The sequence below is a fragment of the Trifolium pratense genome, linkage group LG6, assembly GCF_020283565.1.
Source record: "Trifolium pratense cultivar HEN17-A07 linkage group LG6, ARS_RC_1.1, whole genome shotgun sequence".
Taxonomy (NCBI): Eukaryota; Viridiplantae; Streptophyta; class Magnoliopsida; order Fabales; family Fabaceae; genus Trifolium; species Trifolium pratense.
Genome location: NC_060064.1, coordinates 23,070,283 through 23,097,062, shown reverse-complemented (window position 1 = coordinate 23,097,062; position 26,780 = coordinate 23,070,283). Strand labels below are relative to the sequence as shown.

At 32.8% G+C, this 26,780-nt stretch overlaps 2 protein-coding genes and 2 long non-coding RNA genes across 4 annotated transcripts; 3 read left to right on the top strand and 1 right to left on the bottom strand.

Moving 5' to 3' along the window:
• Positions 1–2,058: 2,058 nt before the first annotated feature.
• Positions 2,059–4,335, top strand: LOC123891931. Its single transcript, XM_045941796.1, has one exon. The coding sequence runs from the start codon at positions 2,059–2,061 to the stop codon at positions 4,333–4,335; it is 2,277 nt and encodes a 758-aa protein (XP_045797752.1).
• Positions 4,336–12,252: 7,917 nt separating this feature from the next.
• On the top strand, positions 12,253–15,982 carry LOC123889698. The gene is made up of 4 exons (XR_006802605.1): positions 12,253–12,449; positions 12,532–12,625; positions 13,001–13,059; positions 15,655–15,982. It is a non-coding gene; the product is annotated as an uncharacterized LOC123889698 (long non-coding RNA).
• Positions 15,983–16,607: 625 nt separating this feature from the next.
• On the bottom strand, positions 16,608–18,512 carry LOC123889697. Its single transcript, XR_006802604.1, has 2 exons — positions 17,963–18,512; positions 16,608–16,769 (listed from the first exon to the last, which is right to left on the bottom strand). It is a non-coding gene; the product is annotated as an uncharacterized LOC123889697 (long non-coding RNA).
• A 2,382-nt stretch (positions 18,513–20,894) lies between these two features.
• LOC123889696 (probable serine/threonine-protein kinase PBL1) lies at positions 20,895–25,670 on the top strand. Its single transcript, XM_045939157.1, has 5 exons — positions 20,895–21,480; positions 22,900–23,573; positions 24,037–24,294; positions 24,584–24,703; positions 24,851–25,670. Exons 2-5 carry the CDS (start codon positions 22,941–22,943, stop codon positions 25,466–25,468), a joined length of 1,629 nt encoding a protein of 542 aa, XP_045795113.1. The 5' UTR covers positions 20,895–21,480; positions 22,900–22,940; the 3' UTR covers positions 25,469–25,670.
• The last annotated feature ends 1,110 nt before the right edge of the window (positions 25,671–26,780 follow it).

Here is a 26,780-nt window from a genome sequence, read left to right as displayed (position 1 = left end):
TTAAGTTGATTTTCATTACATATTGCAAATGCTTAAGTTTGGGGTTGCTTTTGGAATTAGCAACCAAATAAATTTGGGGTGAGTATACTAAAGAACTTGAATTGTGAAAAAAAAAATGAAAATGAAAAATGTTGAAAAATCAAGAAGTCAAATGTTTGTAATTTTGAAAAGAAAAAAAAGGCGACTACTTCAAAAAAAAAAAATATGAAGAGAAAAGAATGAAAAGAACGAATAATAGTTTGTGGTTGCTTGATGTTTTTATGTGTTGAGATTGAAAGATAAAGTGGAATTGGGTATGTCCTTAACTCCAAGTTTTTAACTCACTTCCCAAAAAAATCCAACCTTACCTAAGCCAAATTATGACCTTTAAGACCTCAAAAGTGTGTATTTAATTTGCTTATCGATTGATTGTTAGAATTCTTGCAAGCCTATGGTAGAATAGTTTGGTTTGTGTTGATTGAGTGATTGCCCGATTAAATAGTTGAGAGAAAGCGAGTGAGTGAAGTGATTATTGAGCTTGGTCAAATATTGTGAATAATTTTTTAGTCTTGTTTGGATTGAGATCATTGTGAAGAGAAGTTGCATTGAAGGTTTGATAATTGAAGTGCTTAGAGGAATTTCCAAGTTGATTGTATTTGAAGTTGTGTAAGGAAGTTGTCAACCCTTTGTGATTGTTCATTTGATAAATTTGTTCCTTGAGGACAAGTAACAGACTAAGTTTGGGGTTGTGATGAGATCCTCATCAGTCGCTATTTTAGAGTCTTTTTAATTAAGTTTTAATAAAATTTTATTAGTTTAGTGTTTAATTTAAAGTAATTTTAAATAAATTGCAAGTTTTGATTTACCGAGTCACTTAATTATTTTTCTCTATTAACATGATATTTTGTGTACCTTTTGTTTTGTGAAGTTATTGCCATATTGTGTTTGACCAAAGTGGAGTACTCTATTTTAATATCATGGCCAAATTAAAAGGAATGATGGGTTATAGGCTGGTTGACCCGATCCAAAAAGAAGGTGGTCTAATTCATTGGTATTGAGCGGCGCACTGTTGAAGGAGATTTCACGCACACCCAAGAGGAGGAGAACGACACATGGACAGAGAGGGATGCTGCCTCATGCAATTGGAACAATAGCATATTTGAAGGATTTGCTTCAGGGTTAATTCTTCTTTTGTATGTTTATTTATTTATTTATATGAACATGAGTAGCTAAACTCTAGATTAATCCTTAGGGGATTCTTATTATTATTTCTCTTGAACTATGTGATTATCATATGTTATGATTAATGAATTACGAAGTTAGTTTCTTCAATCATTCTTTGTTCTTAATGCTTTGCATAACTTGATCAATTGTGTAATGTTTTCAATTATTTGTTTTACTATGACGATAGGAATGAATGATCGATCTAGGAACGATTGATCAATTAACTTTCACTTAAGACATTTCGGACCGTTAATTGAGATTAAAGGATTAAAGATTGTAAACCTCAATTGATCATAGATTACCTAAGACATTAGGGATCGATGATCAAGGGAGAGAATTATGTTACCAAGACATTGGGCATAATTATTTTTGATTTAATCTAATCGTGAAACTAAATTGAGTAAATTCGTTATTATACATGAAATTACCAAGAGAAGTAGTAATTAGATGAACCAAAAGGATCAATCGTTTTTCTTCCATCAATTTGAATCCCAAGTTATTTCTAAGTTTATGATAAAAATTCAAACCAAGTTAAACTCCCCCCTTTGCATTTTAATTATTAATCCTAAATTAATTTAATTGTTTTGTCGAGATTGAAACAATCCCTGCGGATACGAACTTTATAAATTTTATTACTTGACGACTATTTAGTATACTTGCTAAATTTCTATCAAGTTTTTGGCGCCGTTGCCGGGGATTGTTGATTAATTTTGACAAGGCAATTTAGCTTTACTTAGGAATTTAGTACATAATTATTTTTTTTTTCTTTCTATTATTTAGCCTTATTAGTCTTTCTTTTATATTGCTGTGCTGCTGGGGTATTTGTTTGTTTGTGTTTGCTTAGGTGCAATTGAAATGGCGGAGGAGCAACCACCGCCACCACCAAGGAGAACCTTGGGAGATTATGGTAGAGGAGCAAATGGAGATCAAGATCTTAGAGGGTTTCAACCGGCAAACCCGATAGCTTTTGATATCAGAAGTTCCGTCATAAAAGCTTTAAAGGAGAACAAGTTTTCTGGAGCCGACTCAGAGTGTCCAAATCTGCATTTGAGTAACTTCTTAGATGTGTGTGATTACACCGACCCTCCGGGTGTCTCGGAATGTGCCAAAAGGTTGAGACTATTCAAATTTTCTCTTACCGGAAGAGCCAGAGATTGGCTGGATACCTTGCCTAATGGGACAATTAAAACATGGAACGAATTGAGAGTCAAATTTTCGGACCGCTTTTTCCCAATTTACAAGTTCCTAGAAAAAAAAGCCGAGATCACAAACTTCGAACAAGGAGATTCCGAGTCTCTTTATGACGGATGGGAAAGGTTCAAACTCCTCTTGAAGAAGTGTCCCGATCATGGTGTGGATAATTTGGCTCAAATGCAATATTTTACTCAAGGTTTAAGAGCACAAACTCGCATGTTACTTGATGTATCTGCGGGTGGTTCCATTAATAACAAGGTTGCAAATGAGGCTAAAGAGCTTGTGGAAGCCATGGCGCAAAATGAATATAGAGCTCTTAATGAGAAAGGAGCTAAGAATAAAGTGAGTACGTTGGAGCTTGACACTCAAAGGGCTTTGTTAGCAAATTTCAAGCTCATGAATGTTCACATGGAGACTTTTATAAAACATTTGACCACCAACAAGCTTGTTCATGCTCAAGTACAACAAGTGTCAACATCACAAGCTCAACTTCCACCAAGTAGACCTTCACCATTGGAAGAAACTCTTTCTCAAGTCATGAAGATGATACAAGTAAATTTCGAGGCTATGAAGACAAGTCAAGAAGCTATGAAGATAAGTCAAGAATCAACAAATAAAAATCATGAAGCCTACATCAAGAATTTGGAAACGCAAATGGGTCAATTGTCTAGGCAAGTTGCGTCGTCATCTAATGGCGGATTTGAAGGAAACACATGCAATAATCCTAAAAAGGAGAGTTGTAATGCAATTCATTTGCGAAGTAGAGTGGTGCCTACACCGGTAAGTGAGCCACGTTCCAAGGAAAATATGTCAAAAGAAGTTGAAAATGAGAGAAATGGTGAGCTTGAGAAAGAAGTCGAAAATAAGAGTGAAAATAAAAAAATAGAAAAAAGTGAGAAAGAAATAGAAAAAGAGGGAGGAGTTGAAAATGAGATAAAGGTGGAAGAGAAGGAAAAAAATGATGCAAGATTTGTCGATAACGACTCAAATTTGAAGAAAATTAAGAGTAAAATTTTGAAAGATGGAGAAAAAGCTCAAGTAGTTCTACCTCATGAAAAGCTACCCTACCCTCACAAAAAGAAGAGTAAGAGAAAAGATATTGACTTTAAGAAGTTCATGGAGATGTTTAATAGCCTTCAAGTCACAACTCCGTTTATGGAAGCTTTGGAGCAAATGCCTATGTATGCCAAGTTCATGAAGGAGTTGTTGACTAAGAAGAGGAAGCCTAAAGAGGGTGAAACCGTGTTGTTGACAGAAGAGTGTAGTGCAATTCTTCAAAGAAAACTCCCACAAAAGAAGAAAGATCCTGGTAGTTTCACTATACCTTGTTCTATTGGGAATTTACATGTTGGGAGAGCACTTTGTGACTTAGGAGCAAGCATCAACTTGATGCCCCTCTCTATGATGAAAAAAATACCCGGTGCCATAGCTAAACCCACCAAGATGCAATTATCTCTTGCGGATCGGTCAATCACGTACCCCTATGGAATCTTACAAGATGTTTTGGTAAGAGTGGCCGAATTTGTCTTTCCGGCGGATTTTGTAATTCTCGATATGGAGGAAAATGCCGAAGTGCCTCTTTTATTGGGAAGACCCTTTTTGGCAACCGGGAGAGCTCTAATTGATGTGGAGATGGGTGATTTAATGTTGAGGTTCAATGATGAGAAAGTTAACTTCAACATCTTTGAAGGTATGAGAAATCAAGATGAGATTCCACAATGCTTTAAAGCGGATGTCATTGAAGATGAGAGTGAGAACTCAAAGAAAGAAGCAACAAAGTCAATTTCTCCGGATTTGAAAGCAATCCCTTCTAATGGGAAATTTGTATTTTTTGGAGATGATTATAAGCAACCGGTGATCGTTAGTAGGTTGCTCACCCCTTTGAAGAAGGAGGAAAAGAGGAGCCGAGTGGAATCAAATTTGAAGTATCCTCCCTAACGTGGATGATGATGCGTCGAGCTTGGGACGTTAAACACGCGCTTCATGGGAGGCAACCCATGGGATCTCTATGGTCCATTTATATCCTTTTTCTCTCCCTTTTTATTTAAGTACTTTTATCTTTTCTTTTTAGTGTCTATAATAATTGACTGATCTTGGATGACTGTGATGATCACTTGCACATTTTACTTTGTTCTTAATGAGCACCTTTATCTTTTGGAAAGTCCCATTTGTTTGACACCATCTTTTCATTCACTTCTATATACAATTATCTTGGTTTTTAATTTGAGCATCTGAAATGAAATTTCTTGCAGTGCAACGGATTTTTGCGATTGATGGATTGAAAGACAAGTTGATGAACATTCACAATTTTAACCGTTCGATAATCCGGCCGTTTAAACCGTGAGATTTTGAGCCTAAACACTTGGATTGTTTCTCGCTATGTGAGTCCACTACTTTACTTATTCTCTAGAACTTGCTTGTGTTCTTTTAATTGATTGACTGCAATGATTACACACCGAGGCAACTTTTGTTGGTATCTTGAGCCTTTCTAGCCTACCCTTGCATGCTTATATCCTTTGCTTAGCCCCTTTGAGCCTTACATTTCTTTGTTGATTGATCACTTAACCCATATTTTTTATTTTTTTTTTAAAAAAAAAACATTTTCTTGGAGTTAAGTTGATTTTCATTACATATTGCAAATGCTTAAGTTTGGGGTTGCTTTTGGAATTAGCAACCAAATAAGTTTGGGGTGAGTATACTAAAGAACTTGAATTGTGAAAAAAAAAATGAAAATGAAAAATGTTGAAAAATCAAGAAGTCAAATGTTTGTAATTTTGAAAAGAAAAAAAAGGCGACTACTTCAAAAAAAAAAAATATGAAGAGAAAAGAATGAAAAGAACGAATAATAGTTTGTGGTTGCTTGATGTTTTTATGTGTTGAGATTGAAAGATAAAGTGGAATTGGGTATGTCCTTAACTCCAAGTTTTTAACTCACTTCCCAAAAAAATCCAACCTTACCTAAGCCAAATTATGACCTTTAAGACCTCAAAAGTGTGTATTTAATTTGCTTATCGATTGATTGTTAGAATTCTTGCAAGCCTATGGTAGAATAGTTTGGTTTGTGTTGATTGAGTGATTGCCCGATTAAATAGTTGAGAGAAAGCGAGTGAGTGAAGTGATTATTGAGCTTGGTCAAATATTGTGAATAATTTTTTAGTCTTGTTTGGATTGAGATCATTGTGAAGAGAAGTTGCATTGAAGGTTTGATAATTGAAGTGCTTAGAGGAATTTCCAAGTTGATTGTATTTGAAGTTGTGTAAGGAAGTTGTCAACCCTTTGTGATTGTTCATTTGATAAATTTGTTCCTTGAGGACAAGTAACAGACTAAGTTTGGGGTTGTGATGAGATCCTCATCAGTCGCTATTTTAGAGTCTTTTTAATTAAGTTTTAATAAAATTTTATTAGTTTAGTGTTTAATTTAAAGTAATTTTAAATAAATTGCAAGTTTTGATTTACCGAGTCACTTAATTATTTTTCTCTATTAACATGATATTTTGTGTACCTTTTGTTTTGTGAAGTTATTGCCATATTGTGTTTGACCAAAGTGGAGTACTCTATTTTAATATCATGGCCAAATTAAAAGGAATGATGGGTTATAGGCTGGTTGACCCGATCCAAAAAGAAGGTGGTCTAATTCATTGGTATTGAGCGGCGCACTGTTGAAGGAGATTTCACGCACACCCAAGAGGAGGAGAACGACACATGGACAGAGAGGGATGCTGCCTCATGCAATTGGAACAATAGCATATTTGAAGGATTTGCTTCAGGGTTAATTCTTCTTTTGTATGTTTATTTATTTATTTATATGAACATGAGTAGCTAAACTCTAGATTAATCCTTAGGGGATTCTTATTATTATTTCTCTTGAACTATGTGATTATCATATGTTATGATTAATGAATTACGAAGTTAGTTTCTTCAATCATTCTTTGTTCTTAATGCTTTGCATAACTTGATCAATTGTGTAATGTTTTCAATTATTTGTTTTACTATGACGATAGGAATGAATGATCGATCTAGGAACGATTGATCAATTAACTTTCACTTAAGACATTTCGAACCGTTAATTGAGATTAAAGGATTAAAGATTGTAAACCTCAATTGATCATAGATTACCTAAGACATTAGGGATCGATGATCAAGGGAGAGAATTATGTTACCAAGACATTGGGCATAATTATTTTTGATTTAATCTAATCGTGAAACTAAATTGAGTAAATTCGTTATTATACATGAAATTACCAAGAGAAGTAGTAATTAGATGAACCAAAAGGATCAATCGTTTTTCTTCCATCAATTTGAATCCCAAGTTATTTCTAAGTTTATGATAAAAATTCAAACCAAGTTAAACTCCCCCCTTTGCATTTTAATTATTAATCCTAAATTAATTTAATTGTTTTGTCGAGATTGAAACAATCCCTGCGGATACGAACTTTATAAATTTTATTACTTGACGACTATTTAGTATACTTGCTAAATTTCTATCACCGCACAGCCTCAGGATCCCTCTCATTCCGATGTGATTCGTTTTTGCCTAGAAGCTGCCAGGAGCCGCTAATTGTCATGCCTCATGCACTGAAAACCACTCCCCGCCCTCGTCAGACCCGGGCGTTACATGCCCACCAACTTCCGCTTAGTTCGTCCCCGAACCACATCGTACTAGAAGAGGTCTTGCTCTGATACCATTTGTAACATCCTAAACTGCTTTTCAGGATGACCGACTGACCCCACAAACCAACACGAGTCTTTTCAGCGTGCTTTGTCCTCACTCGCACGCTTTTCGGGAAAACTTCCCAGAAGGTCACCCATCCAAAGACTACTCCAAGTCAAGCACGCTTAACCGTGGAGTTCTTATCGAATGAGCTACCGAAATATATATATATATATATATATATATATATATTTTAGATCATTTTCGCCATAATTACAGGATTGCCACCGCGTTCAGTTATGCTTTTGGTACATTGAAACCAGATGTTAAACGTTTTTTCTATATATTTTTCACATCTGTGGATATTGAAACCAGATGAAAAGACTACTCCATATAGCTTTTCACATCTGACATATGTTCCTCAGATGTAAAATGTTTATGTAATATGTCATTTTTCTACTAGTGATCACAAATATATTTATAGATGCTTTAGAAAATGTTCTTGAAGCAAGGCAACTCTTCAAAAAAACTTATAATAAAAAGTTATATTTAAAAAACGCAATGGTTCATACAATATGATTTCTGTCAAGCACATATTAAACCGGTTGTTACGGACAGGCGATTTAAAAAGTTCTGTTTTCAAAATTCAAACATTGCACTGATTTGGAATTACAAACAGAGCAGATCTTTTTAACTCGGTCGAACAGGAGAGGCGCTTTAAAAAGAGCAGACAGCTTTTCTTAAATTTCAACTTTTTTATATTTTAAAAGCTTGCTTCGTATGGACTTTTATATTTAACTTAGAAACTTATTTGTAATTGATTTTAAAATAATTTCTGAGCATTCTAAGTTATATATATTTATTGAAAATGAAAAATCAAAGATAAGGACCATACTTACAATTAATTTAATTAAAAAACCTAAAACTTGGTCTTCATCTTGTTTCCTCTTGTTGAGCCTCCATAAGCTTTCTTCTTTTGTGATGTGAGTTTGTTATCATCAAAACCCAGCGAAGTTCAAGAAGGAAATCTTCTTCACAATCTCCCCCTTTTTTATGATGACAAACCATATCTTTTTGACATTGTTGCTCAATGAAAGTTATAGCACTTCAAGCAGAAGAGGATGAACTAGAGGAGTCGAAAGGTTCATCCTAGAAAGGTTTGACTGCTCTGGAAGCATAGGCAAAGACAATCCAAAGACAACAAGTGATCTGGAAGTTATTCTCACTCTGGCTCTGGACATTACAAAAATGAGTGTCCTCAGCTGAGCAGAGACAAGCCCAAGGAATTCTTCAAAGAGAAGAAGAAGCCTCTGATAACATCGGACGACTTTGACTCTTCTAATGATGACTCTGCCGAAGAGCAAGCCAACATGGCTCTAATGGCTCAAGCAGATTCAGATTGAGAATCAGATTCTGAAGAGATATTTTCTCATCTTACTCGTTCAGAACTTGAACAATCTCTAGCTAAAATCTTAGAAAAGAATAATCAAATACTGAAAAGAAGAAAGAAAAAAAAAAAACTCTAAAAGGAATTCATGGTGCAACCTCTAAAACTAATAATTAAATCATGAAAGAAAACATAGAGTTAAAAGACAAAATTAATACGATATATTTAATGTAGTATAAGAGAAAATCATTTAGAAACATAGTTTGTTTCAAATCAATATGATATAGAATTTCAAAACTTTCGAGCAAACGACATAGATAGACATAAGATGGCCTCCATGATCTAATATTAGCCTTGCTAGTCTTTTATTGTATATCTCCATCATTTGTGTAGCGGTCTCTTGGTGTTCCTCGTTGATGTTTGCAATTCCTCCAGAGATGAGAGATAGTGAATGTAGTGATGTGTTGATTGATTTCCTCCATTGGAACTGTTATAAGATCAGTTTATGGTGGATTCAAAAGACTATAATATATTATAAGTCGACAGAATATTACAAGGAAATTACAAGGAAATCATGTGAATATTGCGTAGTGACCGCAGTCTAGCAAGTGGATCAGTCTACCGTCGAGTAATAATTCATACTCTCGGTGTCTAGAATGAGTTCGTATCCACAGGGATCGTGCCAAGTCGATCGATCTTTCTTAGGAATTTAGATAGCTTGCATTCGTTTTGGTTTTAACAAGGTTTTGAGACAGATTCAGATAATAAAATATAAAAGAGTTAGGTTTTAGAAAATAGGTTAGGTACTTTCGATTCACTCTTCTACTCCTGCTTGGTAACTTGGTGTTATAATTCTTATTACCCCTTTTGTTAGCCGGCGCATTAATTTCTATTTGATAATATGTGCTCACGCATTCTAGTATTATCCCATTGCAAGTGAAGACGCTATTATTAATCTTAGTAAGAAAACCCTTTCTAATGTCACGTTTTACCCGTTTTAACAAGTTTTCAACTTTATCTTACTCTAACTAAATAATTGTAAACATGCAGAATTTAACATAAATGTAACTATTAATCCTAATAACCCCCTAGCCTTGAGTACTTGTATAATTGTTCCTAGTTCCGACTAGTTATATTACCTTTGCATGTGTCGGGATTAGTCATGTTGTCACGTTATCAGCTAATCCGCTAAGTTCATTCAACAATATGGCCGGTATTATGAATAAAGTGTGTAAAACAAAATAATAATGATTAACAAACTGAATAGTAATTAAAATAAACTTTGAGTGAACCAAATTACATAATATTAAGCATTCTTAGAGGAGTTCATACTCAACCTAACCTAAAGGTACTTAGTTACTAAAAGGCATATTAAACAATAAAGAAAATATGCATAAAGAATAACCTCATAGCCTTGCAGAGAAAGTTTCAACTCCCTCGGACGAGGAAGACTCGCCTTCCCTTGAGAGTTTCTAAACCCTCTCTGCTTCTCCTCCTTGTTGCTCCTTAGAGTATTTTACTTCTCTGAAGTTCTGAATGAATGAATAATTGTGAAGGAGGAGAGCTATATTTATAGTTTTTAGTGGATTTGGGGTTTTTCATCGCGTGGCATCGCAAGGTATCGCGCCACGATGGCTTCATTAAATTGCCATCGTGGTATGATGTGATCATCGTGGCGCGATACAATTGTTTTCTTGCTTAACACTTACGCAGATTTGCTCCAAATAAATCTTATTCCATCGTGTTGTGATTGTCTTCATCGTGGCGCGATGGTTCTGCTTGATTTCTTCATTTTTTTGCTCCTTTTTATGCAATTTCTTCTTTTTTTGCTTCTTGGCCAAGTAACTTCGTAACTTTAGTTAAAAACTACTAAAAAGCTAATTAGCTACTAAAAACTATCCTAAATAATAGCTAAAAACATCATATAATTGACTGTAATCACGTACCTTGAATGTTTGGTGCATTGGTGTATTTATTGCCCAAACCTTGCATGAGTATGCTTGGAGAGTGGCAATTCCACTACGTTAGTGGAGCCTAAAATAGTACTAATTTCATACTATATTGGATTCCTATTGGTTGAGGCCAAATTCTACTCAGGACGTATATGTCCTTGAGTAAGAGGAGTTATACCATGTTTATTGGGCCTTTGGTATATTGGACTTTAGTCCAGTCCAGAACAACTAACATTTAATAAAATTATTCTAATTTCATACATGAGACCCCTACGATATGCGGGTCGAGCTCGACTAATTCCAATACATAAAATAATTTTGGTTTTCCTCTCTCTATTATGAAAGACTAGATAAGAAGTAAAAAAATAGTAATGAAAGGTTGGTAACTAAAACCAAAATGAACTCTATAATTACAAGCAAAGTTATTCTATATGAGCTAAAAGGACAAATATTATTCATCATTGTACTTTGAAGAAATTCAATGATTTTTCTAATTTTAAATTGAAGGACTTACTGCAACAACATAATTATTAGAGTAAATTACACTCTCCTCCCTTAAAAAAAATTGAATTATACTATTATCTCCTCTTATGTTAAAATATATCCTTTAGTCCGTTTTATCATAAATAAATACTATTGTGATACTAATTAACTTTAAGTCACTATTTTATGTCAAAAATCTTTAAGTCATCATTTAAAAACTTAATTATCCTTTTTTTTAAGTTCTATTATGAATTTTATTATTATTATTATTATTATTATTATTATTATAGATTATATATAAAGTTTAATATAAAATGTTTCTTTAATCAACTTTAGTAATTTATCTGAAATTTGTATTTTATTTTGTATATTTTTATAATTTATAACAATATTTAACATTATAATTTTTTTTTGAAAGGTTAACATTATATGTTAATGATGTGAAGAAATAATAATAATGAAAATATATGAATTAGAAGTTTGATTATATTAAAAATGGAGTTTTATTAATTGAGGAAAATGTAGGTTTTAAAATAAGAGGGGAGGAGGAATGAAATTCAAGTTTCTTTCAAGGGTGTGGGGAGTGAAATTTTCTCTAATATATTTTGTATAAGAGTAGAGTGTATGTATTTTAACATAAGAGAAGAGAGTAGTGTAATTTAAGTATTTATCAATGGAGGGGGGAGTACTCTAATTTACTCTAATTGTTAAAAACTATTGAATTGATGTAAACATAGCAACAAGATTTTACTAAAGTGATCAAACCTTTTATATTTGTACATGCAAACGTGAAAAATAAACGGTTGAAACTCTCAATTTTGTTTATATTGTGATACTTTTTATTAGCCTAGTTGTGTATTTATTGGACAAACATTGCATGAGTATGCATGGAGAGCGGCAATTCCACTACGTTAGTGGAACCAAAAATAGTACTAATTTCCTACTATATGGGATTTCTATTGGTTGAGGCCATGTTCCACTTTGCACGTGTCTATCCTTGCGTAGGAGGAGTTATACGATGCTTGCTAACATGCATTAGAGCTTTACACCCCATTACTTTATTGGACCTTTGGTATATTGGAATTTCGCCCAGTTCAGAATAAGTGACATTTAATAAAATTGTTCTAATTTCAAACACGAGACCTCTAAGATATACGGGTCGACCTCGACTGATTCCAATCCATAAAATAATTTTGGTTTTTCTCTCACAATTGTGAGAGACTAGATAAGAAATAAAAAATAATAAAGAAAGGTTGGTAAAACAAAAATGAACTCTATAATTATAAGCAAAGTTATTCTATGAGATCTATCCTATGAGATAAAGGGACAAATACCATTCATCATTGTACTTTGAAGAAATTTAATAATTATTCTAATTTTATAGGAGTTAGTGAAACAACTCAACTATTAAAACTACTAAATTGATGTAAACATAGCAACAAGTTTTTACTATATAAAGTGATCAAACCATTTCATATTTATATATGCAAAAGTGAAAAATAAATGGCTGAAACTCTCAATTTTATTTATAGTGTGATACTTTTTGTTTCCCTTTTTATTGTTGTAGTCGTTAGTAAAAGTAAGTTCATTCTCATAATTATGTTATACACAATGTTTCACCCATTTTACTAATATTTCCTAATTCTTATTGGACATTACAGCAGAATGCATCGATAACAGCGATTGCATTAAATTATATCCAGATACTGTGCTAAAATGGTGCGTCGAAGGTCTTTGTATATGCCCATTTACATGGTAAATCTTATTTCTCTATTATGACACTCCAGTTTCCTTGTTCATTTTAATGTTAACTCTTATAATATCTCCTATACTCTCATATTTTTCGATCATGTAATTTTTTTACAACCTTAAAAGCATGTTAACAAAATTATTTTTGAATTGAATATATATATATATATATATATATATATATATATATATATATATATATATATAACTTTCAAGCGAGAGCAGTGGCAATTTCACCACCAGGCACGTGCCTAGGCTGCCAATTTTTAATTTTTTTTTATAATAAAACAAAAGAAATAAATACTACCAATATTTTTTATCAGTTGCTTTTTATTAAAACAGAAGAAATTAAGCTTTCTCTTTCTCTCTCAATCCTTACAGTCGCCGCTCTCTCTCTCTGTCTCGAAAGTATCAGTTGCTTTTTACATAGTACACTATTGGTATGTTATATTTCATCCCCTTATTTGACTCATATTTTGCTGGTTTAAATATTACTGTATCCAGAAATTTGGTTGATAAAATTTCCTCCAAAATTTTGCCTAGGCTCTCTAACATTCCTGAAATCGCCACTGAGTGAGAGGAATTTTAAAATGAGAGGATGTCTCACCCGTTGGATAAAACTTTATCGTGTTGCCTAATTTTTCTAACGGTAGATAATCTCTTTTACACTTCATCCCTACGCATAAAAACCATGCATGCAGCAGTGCCACTCTTGCTACTGATTTTAGATAGAGGAACAAAGAAACATTGGTCCCCTTTATAAGGCCATGGCTGTCGCCGTTGTAATGGATTATGTTGTTGCCGTCAATTAATACGTTGTGGCCGATTGACATCCTCCGTGCGTCCTATGGCGGTAAACTTTTTTATTTAGTTAATCATAAACTATGGGGAATGACAAATTGAGTATTGAAGTTTTTCTATTAGGAATGAAAAATATCGATAAAACCTTGAAAGAAACAGAAAGATGGTCAACGCCACAATTTTCGGGTTCGGGAGTCGATTATGTAAGGGGTTTATTAGCATCCCTCACATCGATTGTACTAACGGGAACCGTTAATTAATTTAGCGCTTAATTACGTGTTAGTTTTATGTTTGTTTCCTTATTATTAAAGGCGAATGAAAAATTGGAAAATGTTTTGATTTTAAATAGAGGGAAAAATAATTTTTTATTATTGTGGTTGACAAGAGTAGTATCTTGCTCCTACGTATCACCCGATGCAATGGAGAAATCAAAGCTACGTAGTTCTGGATATAAAATACTTGTTGGTTGGTTATTTTAGAGAACGATGCTTAGGTCGCATGCTTGTGGTTAAACGTATAGCTTGTATGCTCGCGCGTGGGAGTCTTAAGCTTGTTTGTATCACGTTAGAATGGATAAAACATTTGTGAAAAGAAATTTGGTGTGGAAAAATTGATTTGGTGTGTTGAGTTTGTTTTAAGCGTGGAAGACGAACATCCGACTAAAAGCAAAGAGCCTACCTCGTTACGAATATTCGGGGAAGTGTCGTGTGTCCACCCGATTTTTCTTTTTTCACTCGCATGAAAAATTGTTTTATTATTTTTTGTTTTATTAAGAATTTAATTGAAAGACGAATACTTTGAATGTGATCGAGATGGGGATCACGAGTTCCGCATTCGAGAAAGCGTCAGGTGTCTCCCCAATTTTTTTCTTTTTTCGGTCGATTAAACTATTAATGTTTATTTTTAAATGTTTGAGATGTTTTTTATAACGACCTAAAATTAAATATTAGTAGTTAATTGATTAATTTGTATTATGTGTATTTTTTGTGGTTAATTGCATTATAGTAACTAATTATGTGTAATTGTTATTTATTAATTGGGTAAAGTAATTAATTGGTAGAATAATAATAGTTGGGCTTATGAGTGGGCCTAGAGTTAATGCTAGAGTGTTACCAATTAGTAAGTGAAGAGGTGTAGATATAGAAAGAGTAGAGGATAGGGTTTTAGTAAGATAGAGAGAGAAAATCATAAGTTTGAAAAAAAATAAAAAGGTAGAAAGAGAAAGTGAAGTTCTTAGAGGAAGAAAGAAGAAAAGAAAAGCCAAGTTAATTAGAGAGGAAGATTGAAGAGGAAGGACTATAGAATCAAGAGAATCAAGGTATGAGAGTAGTATTTGTTCATCTAGAGTGATTCAATGGAAGAGGAAAAATCTTACTTTCTCCATCCCTTTCTTCCTACACTCTAATTTGGGATTTTTTGTAATTCAATGATAAAAAAAATGATATCTTTTGGATTCCATTATGTTTGTTAAACTTAGTACTAATTAGAAGTACGGATTTTGGGTTATAAAGATGGAAATCTGTAGATCTTTGTAATGATTTAAATGTGTTTATGAGTTTTTGAATAAAAATGGTTAAATCTCATGAATTTGACATGTTTTAATGTAAATGTGTGACCTTGATTGTACTTTTATGTTTAGTATGATCATGTATGCTCAAAGTTTCCATTTTTATGTGTTTATAATTTGGAATAGCCGTGAGCTAGGGAGGTGCACAATGGGATATAAGTTTATCCACAAAGAGGAATGGTACCGCATGCATATAGATATGCATTAGGAGACATTACATCTCTAAATGACATTAGTGTGCATTAGGGACTATGTATTCTTTCTTTTTTTTTAGGTCAAGTAGTCTCGTGGCTAGAAAATCCACCTTAAAGGTGAGCAAGTGGAGCGTCTCGGGTTCAAACCCGGGCTCCTGCACATATAGTGCGATGTCCCTACCAACTGAGCTAAGCTCACGGGGACAGGGACTATGTATTCTATTGATGATAATTGGTATTTGACATTGGAATGACATAAGTGTAATTGATGATTATGTGTATATATATTATCTAATTGTTCTCTTATGGGATGAAATGAGTATGCCTATTTAGTAGGATTGTGTAAGAGAATGTATGCTTATGATATGCTTTACTTTAATTCAAGTGTTTAGTATTCGAGATTACTTGCACTATTATTGATATCAATTACTAACTCTCTGTTTTGTGTATGTGTTGGACTTTCGGGGGTCCAGATTCCCAGGTAGAGGACACTAGCTCTAAGGAGTAGTCACTTCTTTGCTTTGCTAGCTTGGTGAGGAGTCTAGCGAGTAGCTATCTCTAGTTTAGTTTGTTGGGTTGTAATAAGTAGATGCTCTGATATTGTAACAACTAGTCGAGTTTTCGCGCTAGTATGTTATTGAATCTTTTGTCTATGTATGACCTTGCTTTTATTATGATTGTATGAGGATGTTATCCATGTGTTTGGATTATGACTTGGATTATGGCTTTTGGAGATGTAAGCTTGATGCATGATTACTTAGTATTTGAAATGCTATTTGAATTATTCCGTTGTTTATTAAATGAAATATCTCTGATGTATGGTTTTTATTTGGATGTAAACCTTAGAATACTTGCATGTTTATTTAATTAAGTTGTTAAGTACGGGCAAGGGTTTTAGGGTGTTACATTTTTGCCATCAAATTAACTAGTATCTTAGCATGTGCCATGCACGGGATTTATTGTTTTTAATATTATTTATGTGTTTATTTTGTTATATTATTTGAGTAATTCAGTTTAAAATTTTAAGATAAAATTAAAATAGATTTTACATGATATAGATTGTGCAAGCCGCCACTGAGTATATATATATATATGAATCACATATGTTGGTTGAGAATTACTCGGGAATTCTTTTATAGTTACTTTGTCAGGTTATAGGGGGCTACTCTTCTTTTTTGTCAATCGAGCCGCTTTCCCTCATTCCACTCGTCCATCCTGTTCGCGAACTTGTACAATCGATTCCACAAAGATAGTCAACTCAATTATCGAAGAAATAAGGAAATGAGCGATGATTTGGCACCAAATATCCGAAGGTGTGGAAAGAGCTGCGGTGAGAAGCGGAAAAACCATAAAAAAATGACGACTGTTCGTGAAGGTTTCCACAGAAAGACCAACATATATCTATTACAATATAAGAAAATTGATTACCATGGAAAAATCAGTTTTGCCCTTGCTCCATAATTTGCCACCTGTCCATTTCAAGGATATTTGTAGTCCAAAAATTAAGTAACTGAACTAATGTAGCATTGAACCAAGCCATTTTTCAAGTCAACCAAGCCAAATTTCTATATTGTGAGAGTAAAGGTAACTTTTCATCAAGCCACATGCAAAAAAGTAACCAAACCAGTTTCAATTGAAAAGTAACACATATGACTTATCTAATCAAACTTTTTGAATATCACACACTTTCCCTCTTATTGTGGAATTCAAATTTTGAATTCAAATCTTAAAATTAAATGCTATATTACCTTCTCTCACCAACATAAATAAGAAACAAAAGAAATTTTATCATTCTCTCACAAATTTCTCTTACATTCATCCTTTCATTTTCTGTCTTTTTTTTTCTACTACTTTTTATTACTACTACTTTCTTCTTATTATTATTGAATAGTGTTCTACATGTTTTATGTTTGTTAATTTTTTTCTATCTTTCAAGAGATGACAAAACAGAAAATCATATACTAACAACTTATGTCTTTCTTGCAGCATGAATAACATAGTTAACTTAAAAAATAGTGGTATATTTTGAAGAAAGGAGTACACTGGAAAATAAAAAACAAACCAAATCATGAGATGGTTGAAAGAAATATACTATCTCTCACTCTTTCTTAGCTATTTTTTGCCTTCATCTTTATTTTTTAAACTCCATTTACATTTATTTTATTTTGCAGGAAAGTTCTTTTTTTTGGACAATATGAACACATAAAAGTACCATCACAAGGTAAAAGTTTAGAAAAAATAAATAAAACATCCAGAGTAGATAAAATGATATGATCTATTCTTTAGTAATAATCGACTTTTCATTTAATTTGTTTCAATTTTGTGTTTTATTTTGTCAGGAACCTAAAACACATGAGAAGTAAAGATGAATGGCACAAATCCACCATGAGATAGAAAAATGAAGAACAAATAAATATAAACAAAGATGGAGAACAAAGAGCAAAGAGTTTGGGTAAGAAAATAAGTGTAAAGAGAAAGTACTGAAAATTAGAAAAAGTAGAATTTATGGATTGGATTTTATGATTTGAGTTATTTCTTTTTACAAGAATGATTTTGTTTATGTGATCATAGTATTGTTAAACAATTTTAACTCCTTACCATCTCCAACCTCTCAGCCCATACTCAAACTACACCACAAATGATACAAATTATAGAAGTGAAAAGTTTTAATAGACTAAAAAAACAGTTGTTTACAAAATGGAGTTCAACAGCCAAAAAATAATTTTTTAAGCATGTTCAAAAATGATTTTACTCAAAAAACAGATATAAACATTTTCAAACCTTGACCGGAAAAGTGATAGCTGCGGCGGCGATGGTTTCCGGCGCGGTGGTTTCCGACGAACTTGCTCCTATTGAAAAAATAATAATTGTGGGTTTTGGAAGGGGATATAAGGGAGTATTTCTATGTTAATAGTTTTTTGAAAAATTACCCGTGGTTGTCAAGATCTAACTAAGAAGTTAATGGTTGTAAAATTTTAAAATCATATAGAAAGGATGAAGATGGTGCATTGGTGGTTGTGGAGGAGTCATTGAAGGTTGGAAAATGGAAGAATCCAGACAAAGGGTTGTGGCGGCGGAAAGGGTGTCATGAAGAAGAGAAGGGAGAATTTGGTCTGTTATTATTACATAAATTTGGGGTTGTAAGCAACAATTGAACCATGGGTTGATTGTTAGAAGAAGAGGAGATGATTGAAGAAGGTGAGCTCATGAAATATTGAAGATGTTGTTGAGAAAAAGAAGGAAAAAAAAAAAGGAACAAAGAAAGAAATGAAGGAGCGGCTGTTGAATTTTCATGAAAGAGGAAGTGAAGATTTAGGTTTTGGGATAATAATAATAATAATATAATAAGAATAATAAATATTTGGGTTGGGTAATTAGTTTTGGGCTGAAATATGGGTCTATATGGGTCTCTTCTCAACAAACATTGAAACTTAACTCTAATTATTTTTGACAAAATCAATTTTGTCAATTAATAGGTAAACATTTATTTTAGTATTTTTTAATTAAATAAATCATACACTAAATATACTATTGATTTTGATTAAAAAAAAATATCATTGTAAAATATGTTACTAATTGAAATACGGGAAACATTTCACTATAATGTATTAAATAAGTGATAAATTTTTTCAAAATACGGGAAACAAACTATAATATACTAATAAGGGAAACATTCATTATAAAAAAAAATTAATAATACATGAAGCATTTAGCTAATGTGCTAAATAAATTATACACCGGACAAAATATATTATCATATACTCCTTTCGGTTTTATATATAAGCAAAATTTAACTTTTTAATTTTAAATTACTACTTCCTTCGGTCCTATATATAAGAAAAAGTTGAGTTTTTAGATTCATTGTAGAATTCATGTATCTAGACAATAATATAGTCTATATACATTCAGGACCGGAGGGAGTATAATATACGGGGAACAAGTTGTTCTTGATGAAAAAATTATTAACTATTATATACAAAGAACAAGTTATTCTTGATGAAATTTTTTAATTAACCATTATATACGCGGAACAAGTTATTATTGGTAATATATGAGTATTTTTCATTTTAAATGTAGTAGCACTGTATGATTCAATTAAATTTTTATTTAAACTACAAAGAACATGTCCTTTATACTATAGTAAAATGGAAGGGACGTGCATTGGGCACTGCAATGGCTGAAAAATTCGTGGATACACTCCACATCCACATGTTCATGCATGGGATAAGGCTAGCTATCTATACTAAAGTATGAATATTGTATTATTTTATTTCTAATATATTGCAAAGACAGAAACAATATACAATGGGTATTTGGACAAAATATTCTAACACATGGGAAAAATTATAATAATGTATTATTGTTTTTTATAAAATATCATATATACCGATAACAATCTCAAAATAATTATCATATATACTAAATAAACCATACATATGAGACAAATTATATCACTGATTCATGAAACTCATTAACTCATTTGTACTAAAATCTTTGTATTAACCATGATTTGTGTCTATGTTGTAATTGGCAAGGTTGTCAGAACCGGACCGGACATCGAACCGACAAGCTCGCCGGTTCAAGGTTCAACTGGTTGGACCGGGGTTCAATCGGGTCGGACCGTTTTAATTAAATATGTATATTTTATATTTTTAAACAATATACAAAATAATAATAAACAAAAAACGATATAATATTCAAAGTTTCACACTATTGAAACCATAAAATATCATAAATCAACATGTAAAATAATAAATTTGATTGGTTCAATTAAATAAAAAAATATATTCTATATGTTCACACTTCACACACACACACAAAAAGGATACTCAACATAATATTTATTTTTTCTTGCATTTTCAAACCTATCTTATTAGAAAGAAAATGAATGGTACGTATAACTATTACATTGCACATAGTGTGTGGACTTGGACCATACAAAAGACAAATATATGGGTTCTTGGGCCTTGGTTTCTAAAAAAAATATAATGGAATATTAAAACCCTAGTATTCCATTTTATTTGCTATGTTGTGCGCCTCCTTCCTATTTCACTCTAGATCTGAAAGTCAATTTCTCAACCAGCAAAGCATTGTCTACATGGATCTCTCATAATTTTTGTTCTTGCTCTTCTACAAATACAAACTAGTATTAGTTTTTCCCTTTCAACTCTCTGGTTTGTATTTTCAATAGTATATGATTTGAGATTTCATGAAATATTCCCTTCTCTCCTTCATCTTCTGAAACTCAAAATCAGTTTAAGAAAGAAAACAAGTGAAACTTTTCCAATTCTTTCTTTATGTTAAAAAAAAAAAATTTCTGCGAAAAAAACCGGCAGAACCACTAAACGATCTGACCCGACCGGTTCACCGGTTTTTAGGCATAACCGAACCGGATTACTCACCGGTTTACGGTCCAACCGGTTCGACCGGCCGGTCCGGTCCGGTTTTGACAACCTTGGTAATTGGTATTGAATGTTAAATTACTCTTAATGTTAATCATTTTTGAAATAATCATACTACTTAATATATTAATGAATATATAATTTGATTATTTTTGGAATGTGAACTTAGCAAAGTGTAACTTAAAAAAAAAAATACACGTAACGTTACGACCCGTGCGATAGCACGGGTATATTGCTAGTATATATATATATATATATATATATATATATATATATATATATATATATATATAAACTAGAAATCATGAACATTAGTATAAAATTTTCCACAAGACCCATAACCCATTCAATTCAAATTCAAAGAATAAAAGCAAACTAAAACGTAACAAATCTTAAAGAATTGACGGTGGTCAAACAAAGAATTCAACAAGAAAACTGAATTCGTCAAAGTTCAAAAACAAACAAATACAAAATGAAACCGTTTCTAGTTCATAACAAAAAAAAGGGACATTCAAACTCACTTTGAATTAAAAACTACAAAAATAGAAGCCAAATCGAAAAAGCAAAAAATGGACAAAATTGTCAAAACACAAACTAAAAAACAATGAAAAAACAGATCTTGTGTTTGGTGTTTAATGAAACAAATTTGGGTATTTGGTAGGTTTGACCAGTGCTCATTTTATCTTTCTTAAAACTCTTTTTTCTTTCTTTCTCTCTCTACAATCTTCAATATTCTTCATTCTCTGTTTCTCTCTCTAAAATCTTCACTTGTTCTCAGCTTTTTTCAATCTGCTTTCTTTGACTCGATAAGAGGGTTTTCTTCAACGAATTCAATCCACAAAAAAGTTCCAATTTTTAACAATTTCTCAGTTGCATGAGCTCCCATTTCTCCACCAGGTTTGTTCAATTTTTTATCCTGTTGTATTTGATTTTTGTAATTTCAGTGTTTTCAGCTGCAAATTTGATTTGGTGTTTATTTTTCTCTTATGGTTTTGTTCAATCTCTGGAAAATCTTGTTTTGTAGTTTGATTCTTTTTTTTTTTCTTTGGAAAATTATTTGTTAGGAACTTAGGATGAACTTTTTCATCTTGGAAAATTCAAATATATTTTATTGATATAGTGAAACTAAATTGATTATTTAGGTTTATGTTAAAAATTTAATTTTTCTGGATCTGAATTGGTTTTCATGTAGTTGAAGTCTACATGAAAACCAATGGAAAGGTTGTGTATTTTGAGCTATATTAAGGATTTAGCAATTGGGTAGTTTTATTCATTTGTAAACAAGCATTTTGCTAACTTGCTTTTTTTCCTTTTAAAAAAAAAGTTGTTGAATTGTGCTGTGAGATTGGAGAAATAAAGGAATTTTATTTGACCATTTTTTTGGAATGTGTTGGATGCACAAGTTGGAAAAAAGATTATAAGGCTTAATAAATTAGTCCTTCAAATGAAAATGAAAATGAAATTGGGGTGCAAGGGTAGATTGTGTTTGTTTTATTGTTTTAAGTTGTGCTCAATGGAGAAGCTAGGATTTTGAGAATCGAATTGTGCATTTACATATATTAGGCGTTAGGCATTTGATAATTGGAATCACGTGAATCGTGATTTGGTTCATGTGTTTTGTTGCGAGTCGTCGCTGTAGTCATGTGTAGTTTTGTTTTGTTGCTAGAATAGAATCATTCACACACCAAATGGCAGGAATCGTGCTGATACCATAGGAATCTAAATTCTGTATCTGCAATGATGGAATTTGATATAAGTGCATAGGGGCATTGTCAATTCAAGTTCTGCCCATATACATGCTGATGTGTATTGGGGCATGGAGCATCAAGAATGCTCCATTGACGACAGGTTGTTGGTGGTGGTAGGAGGATGATTTGGCATTCTCAAATGGATAGTTGAGTTTATGAGATATGAAAAGTGCCGCAGATCTGTGATGGACAGTCACTTTGAAACTAAGGACTGTCACCATAAATTATAGTTGCTGCCAAAATTATCTAGTAATAGCGTTGACAAAAAATGTTATTACAATATTCTAATACGAAATGAAAGTGAAGAAATTATTCTTTTTCTGTACATACTTTTATAATTGATCATGATTCACAAGTTTTACAAATACCATTGGTAAAGTAGGCTCTCCGATTAACAATTTTATTAATAATCTGATATTCATGTTGGGCATAATTTAGGAGATAAATATGACAATCAGATTCTTTATAATTTTTTCATGCTTTTCCTTTAAGCATTACTCTATCAAGTGCCGATCTCAAATTGATGAGAGTTGATTTATGCTCATTTTATCTTTTTTTTTTTTTGCAGAGATAAACAGTTCTCTACAACAGTCTAATTCTGTAAAAAGGATGGGGTGTTTCACTGTATTGAAGAGCAAGAAGAAGAAGTCTGATTCGTTTGCCTATGTAAAACGCATAAACCATAATGATCATGCGCCTTCAGTACTTCCTGAACCTCAAACTCATACTCGTTCACTACAGTCTGCACCTCCTAGTTTTAGGACAAGAGTGAAACCCGTTCAACCTGTTAATAAAGCCACTAACAATAGAATACGGGCATTATCTGCTCCTTCAACTCTTGATGCAGCCGATCAAGATGCTTTAACCTCAATTGAGTATGAGGAACAAGAAGAGTCAAAATACCGAGGAGGAGGATCAATGAAGGAGCAGCGTTCTTCTAGTCCACAACCTTTACCGCTACCATCTCCTCAGGGAGGTAGTTCACTGAAGGCTATTGGCAGCTTTAAGTTGGGGACTGCTAGTGTTCCTCTACATGCTTCTGGACCTTTGCCACTTCCACCAACTGGTTCACTTCGGAACTTTCCGTATGAGGAAGTTGCTGCTGCTTGCCACAATTTCTCTTCTGATCGATGCGTGTCAGAATGTCTTTCGTCTACAATATACAAAGCTTACTTTGGTGATGATCCTTCAAGTGCAAAGAAGTTTGAAGCCACTGTCACACGCCTTCACCCATCATCTCAGGTGCTTTTTTTAGTATTACATTATTTTAATTTCATATCTTGGTATTTTCATGCATGCTAATTGCTAATATAGCAAGAAATAATGCCTGCATTATTATCTTAGAATGTCTGGACTTCAATGTCATATATGTATTTTGTGATGCATTCGAATTAACCATTAAATCTAACAGATGAATTAGATTGCTTTTTAGTTTTTCACTTTATGTCCTTCAACTTTGCTATACTTAGGGCTTAAGCATTGTTCTTGCTATTCTCCTTACTCTGTTATGTCTCCAATATCCGTCCATATGAATATGTTATTGTTGGAAAATCCTTGTAAATTGACTAATTGCATACCTGCTGATTGAAAGTGACACGTAATTATCAGTTAGTGTTGTGAATTTTATGTTTGTCTTGACATTAAAAAATTTCTAAATGACCTGAGAACTTTCTGAAGTGGTCTAAAATTTTCTGTATTTTTTCAGGGCTTGAAGGATTTCATTAACGAGGTCAATACTCTTGCAACTTTGCAACATCCAAACCTCTGTAAACTGCTAGGATTTCATGCTCGTGATGGTTCAGAACATAGAATGTTGGTCTATGAGAGGCTATACCATGGAAGCTTGGACCGCCTGTTGTATGGTAGATCTGATGGACCATCCATTGATTGGAATACAAGAATGAAAATTGCAATGTGTGCTGCACAGGGTCTTACTTTCTTGCATGAAGAAGGGCCTTTTCAGGTAATTAGTATGAAATCATATTGGACATAATGAACTGGAGAAACTTCATGTTGTCATTGACTCATATGACCGGATAAAGACGATATGACTCATATCGTCTTTATCCGTTCACATGTTGTTTATATCTCACCAAGTGAGTGCCGAAGGACTTGCTTTATTTTATTTTTCATTTTATGGACTGGATGATTTCAAGGATGCCATGATTAGTTTTTTTTTTTTGTTGCCTCGGACCTATTTAACAATTATGCATGCATCTTTATCTTTGTTGATATAGCTTTTTATGTCTCAGGCAATGTATAATGAATTCTCGACAGCCAACATACAGATTGACAAAGATTTCAGTGCCAAGCTTTCCGGATATGGTTGTGTCGGACATATTCCTGAGGAAGAGATTTCCAGCAGTTCATCTGTAAGTACTTTAATTTACAAGTGTTTTTTGTAATTCTTATATATCCAGCTAGTGTCTATTCTATTTAGCCAATGTTGTTTACTTTATCGTCTTCATACCTATTTATCATGAATATGAATATCTTTTGTTTCGTATTGTATTGTTTAGGCTGTTGGAAACCTATCAATGGAGACACTGGAGAAAGGAATGCTGACCCCAAAGAGCAACGTATGGAGCTTTGGAATTTTTCTTCTGGAGTTACTTACTGGAAGAAAGAATCTTGATAGCCGTCACCCTAAGGAAGAACGGAATTTAGTCAAATGGAGTAGGCCTTTCCTAGCTGATGATTATCGTTTATCATTGATCATGGACCCTCAACTTAAAGGTCGATTTCCTTCCAAAGCTGCAAGAACAATAGCTGACATTGCACAAAGATGCCTACAAAAGGAGCCATCAGATAGACCCACCATGAGAATCGTTGTTGAGCATCTCAAAACAATACAGGATTTGAAATACTCTTGCAGGTTCCCACTCCAAGAACCAGCACCATTATCCGGAAAAGAAATGTCAAGATCACCAAGTCTTAATGGTATCGTCTGCCCTGCGCCAAGGTTGAGTTTTTCTCCATCACAGCCGTCCGTAGCTCCGCTATCTGTTTCGCCTCCAAGATGGTCCGGTGTGCCTGTCCTTCCACCTCGAGTTTGTTCTTCTATGGAAGAACTCGATAGGCAAGAGAGCCGTAAGTCATCTTCCGCCTCTAGGAGGGCTAGTGTTGAAGGATATTGAATGTCTATATAATGTTCATTTTTTTATTTTTATCTATTTTTTTTGGTGTGGTTCAACACAAATTTATAGGAGATAAAGATGTGGTTCTTCCATCTTTTAATCCCTCAGTGTGATTTCTGAGAGGATGTTCTTTTGTAGATAGTGCAAAGGTTGGTCAACTGGGTTCAATTAATAACCCTATTTATATAAAAAAAATTATATAGTTTTTAGCATGTTTATCCTTTATCCGGTGCCTAAAAACAAAATATATAAAATGTTGTTTTGCCAAGGTTAATAATCTAGTATTTAGTATGTGATATAGAATGTGCCATTAAATTTAGTCCTGAACTTGGAAGACTAATTCCTGAAATTAACTTGTTAACATATATTCATTTAAGAGTTGACATTTCAATATTTTATAATATATTATTTTGGGTTAATAGTTGTTTTGTCCCTCGCTGTTTAGGCGAATTTTGCTTTACCCTCTCTAATTTAAAGATTTTCTGTTTTTAAACTAATATATTGGTATGTGACTGTACTTTTTTTTTTTGGTATAATATGACTGTCCATTTTGATGATGTGTCATGTTTACTTGTCATTTTTTATGTACTTTTAATTTGAGAGTAAATAAAACGGGTGACATGCCAAGTGGTATTAAATGTAAATAAAAAAAAAAAAAGTAGGCATGTCATGTCATCAAAATGTCCAGTCATATATCAACATGTGTGGTTAAGAGTTAAAAACGAAGGACAAAACATATATTAACCTTATTATTTTTTATACACTGCTACTAAAGATTAAACCTCTACCAAATGGTAGAGACCAAAATATTTTTCATTTGTGTTGCACATGGGTTGAATTCTTGAATCCATCTTTTCTTGGTTTGGTACCCTTGTTTCATTCTTCAAATCACCAACTCTAGGTTCAAATTTGAGAGGTATTGCCTACTTTTAAAAGAATAGTGTTCTTATAAATTATAAACTTATCATTAGAGTTGTTTTTTACTGTGATTTATTAAGAGATTAAATAAATAAATGAACATCACTCACTAAATAAATGAGTATTAATACATTGCTTGAAGATTAAGGTAAGAAACAGAAGTAGTAATCATGAGAAATGATAACAACTCAGCTATAAATTTAGCTAAGTACTATTATTTAGTTCCTCATGGGAGTAGTAAACACATTAGTGACATGATTTCATTACTTGAAAAGAAAGTGATCATTGTAGAAGTGACGATTAAGTGATAGATATCTTAACAAAAGCGCTAAAAAGAGATACGGTTAACCATCTTAGAGTTTTCTCTTTTCCACGGTGTTCTCAAATTCTTACT

Excerpts from the sequence above, each read along its gene's own strand:
- LOC123891931 (XM_045941796.1), top strand. The coding sequence starts at position 2,059 with ATGGCGGAGGAGCAACCACCGCCACCACCAAGGAGAACCTTGGGAGAT.
- LOC123889696 (XM_045939157.1), top strand. The coding sequence starts at position 22,941 with ATGGGGTGTTTCACTGTATTGAAGAGCAAGAAGAAGAAGTCTGATTCG. Across the intron at positions 23,574-24,036 it reads GCCTTCACCCATCATCTCAG|GGCTTGAAGGATTTCATTAA; the intron begins GTGCTTTTTTTA and ends GTATTTTTTCAG. Across the intron at positions 24,704-24,850 it reads AGATTTCCAGCAGTTCATCT|GCTGTTGGAAACCTATCAAT; the intron begins GTAAGTACTTTA and ends TGTATTGTTTAG.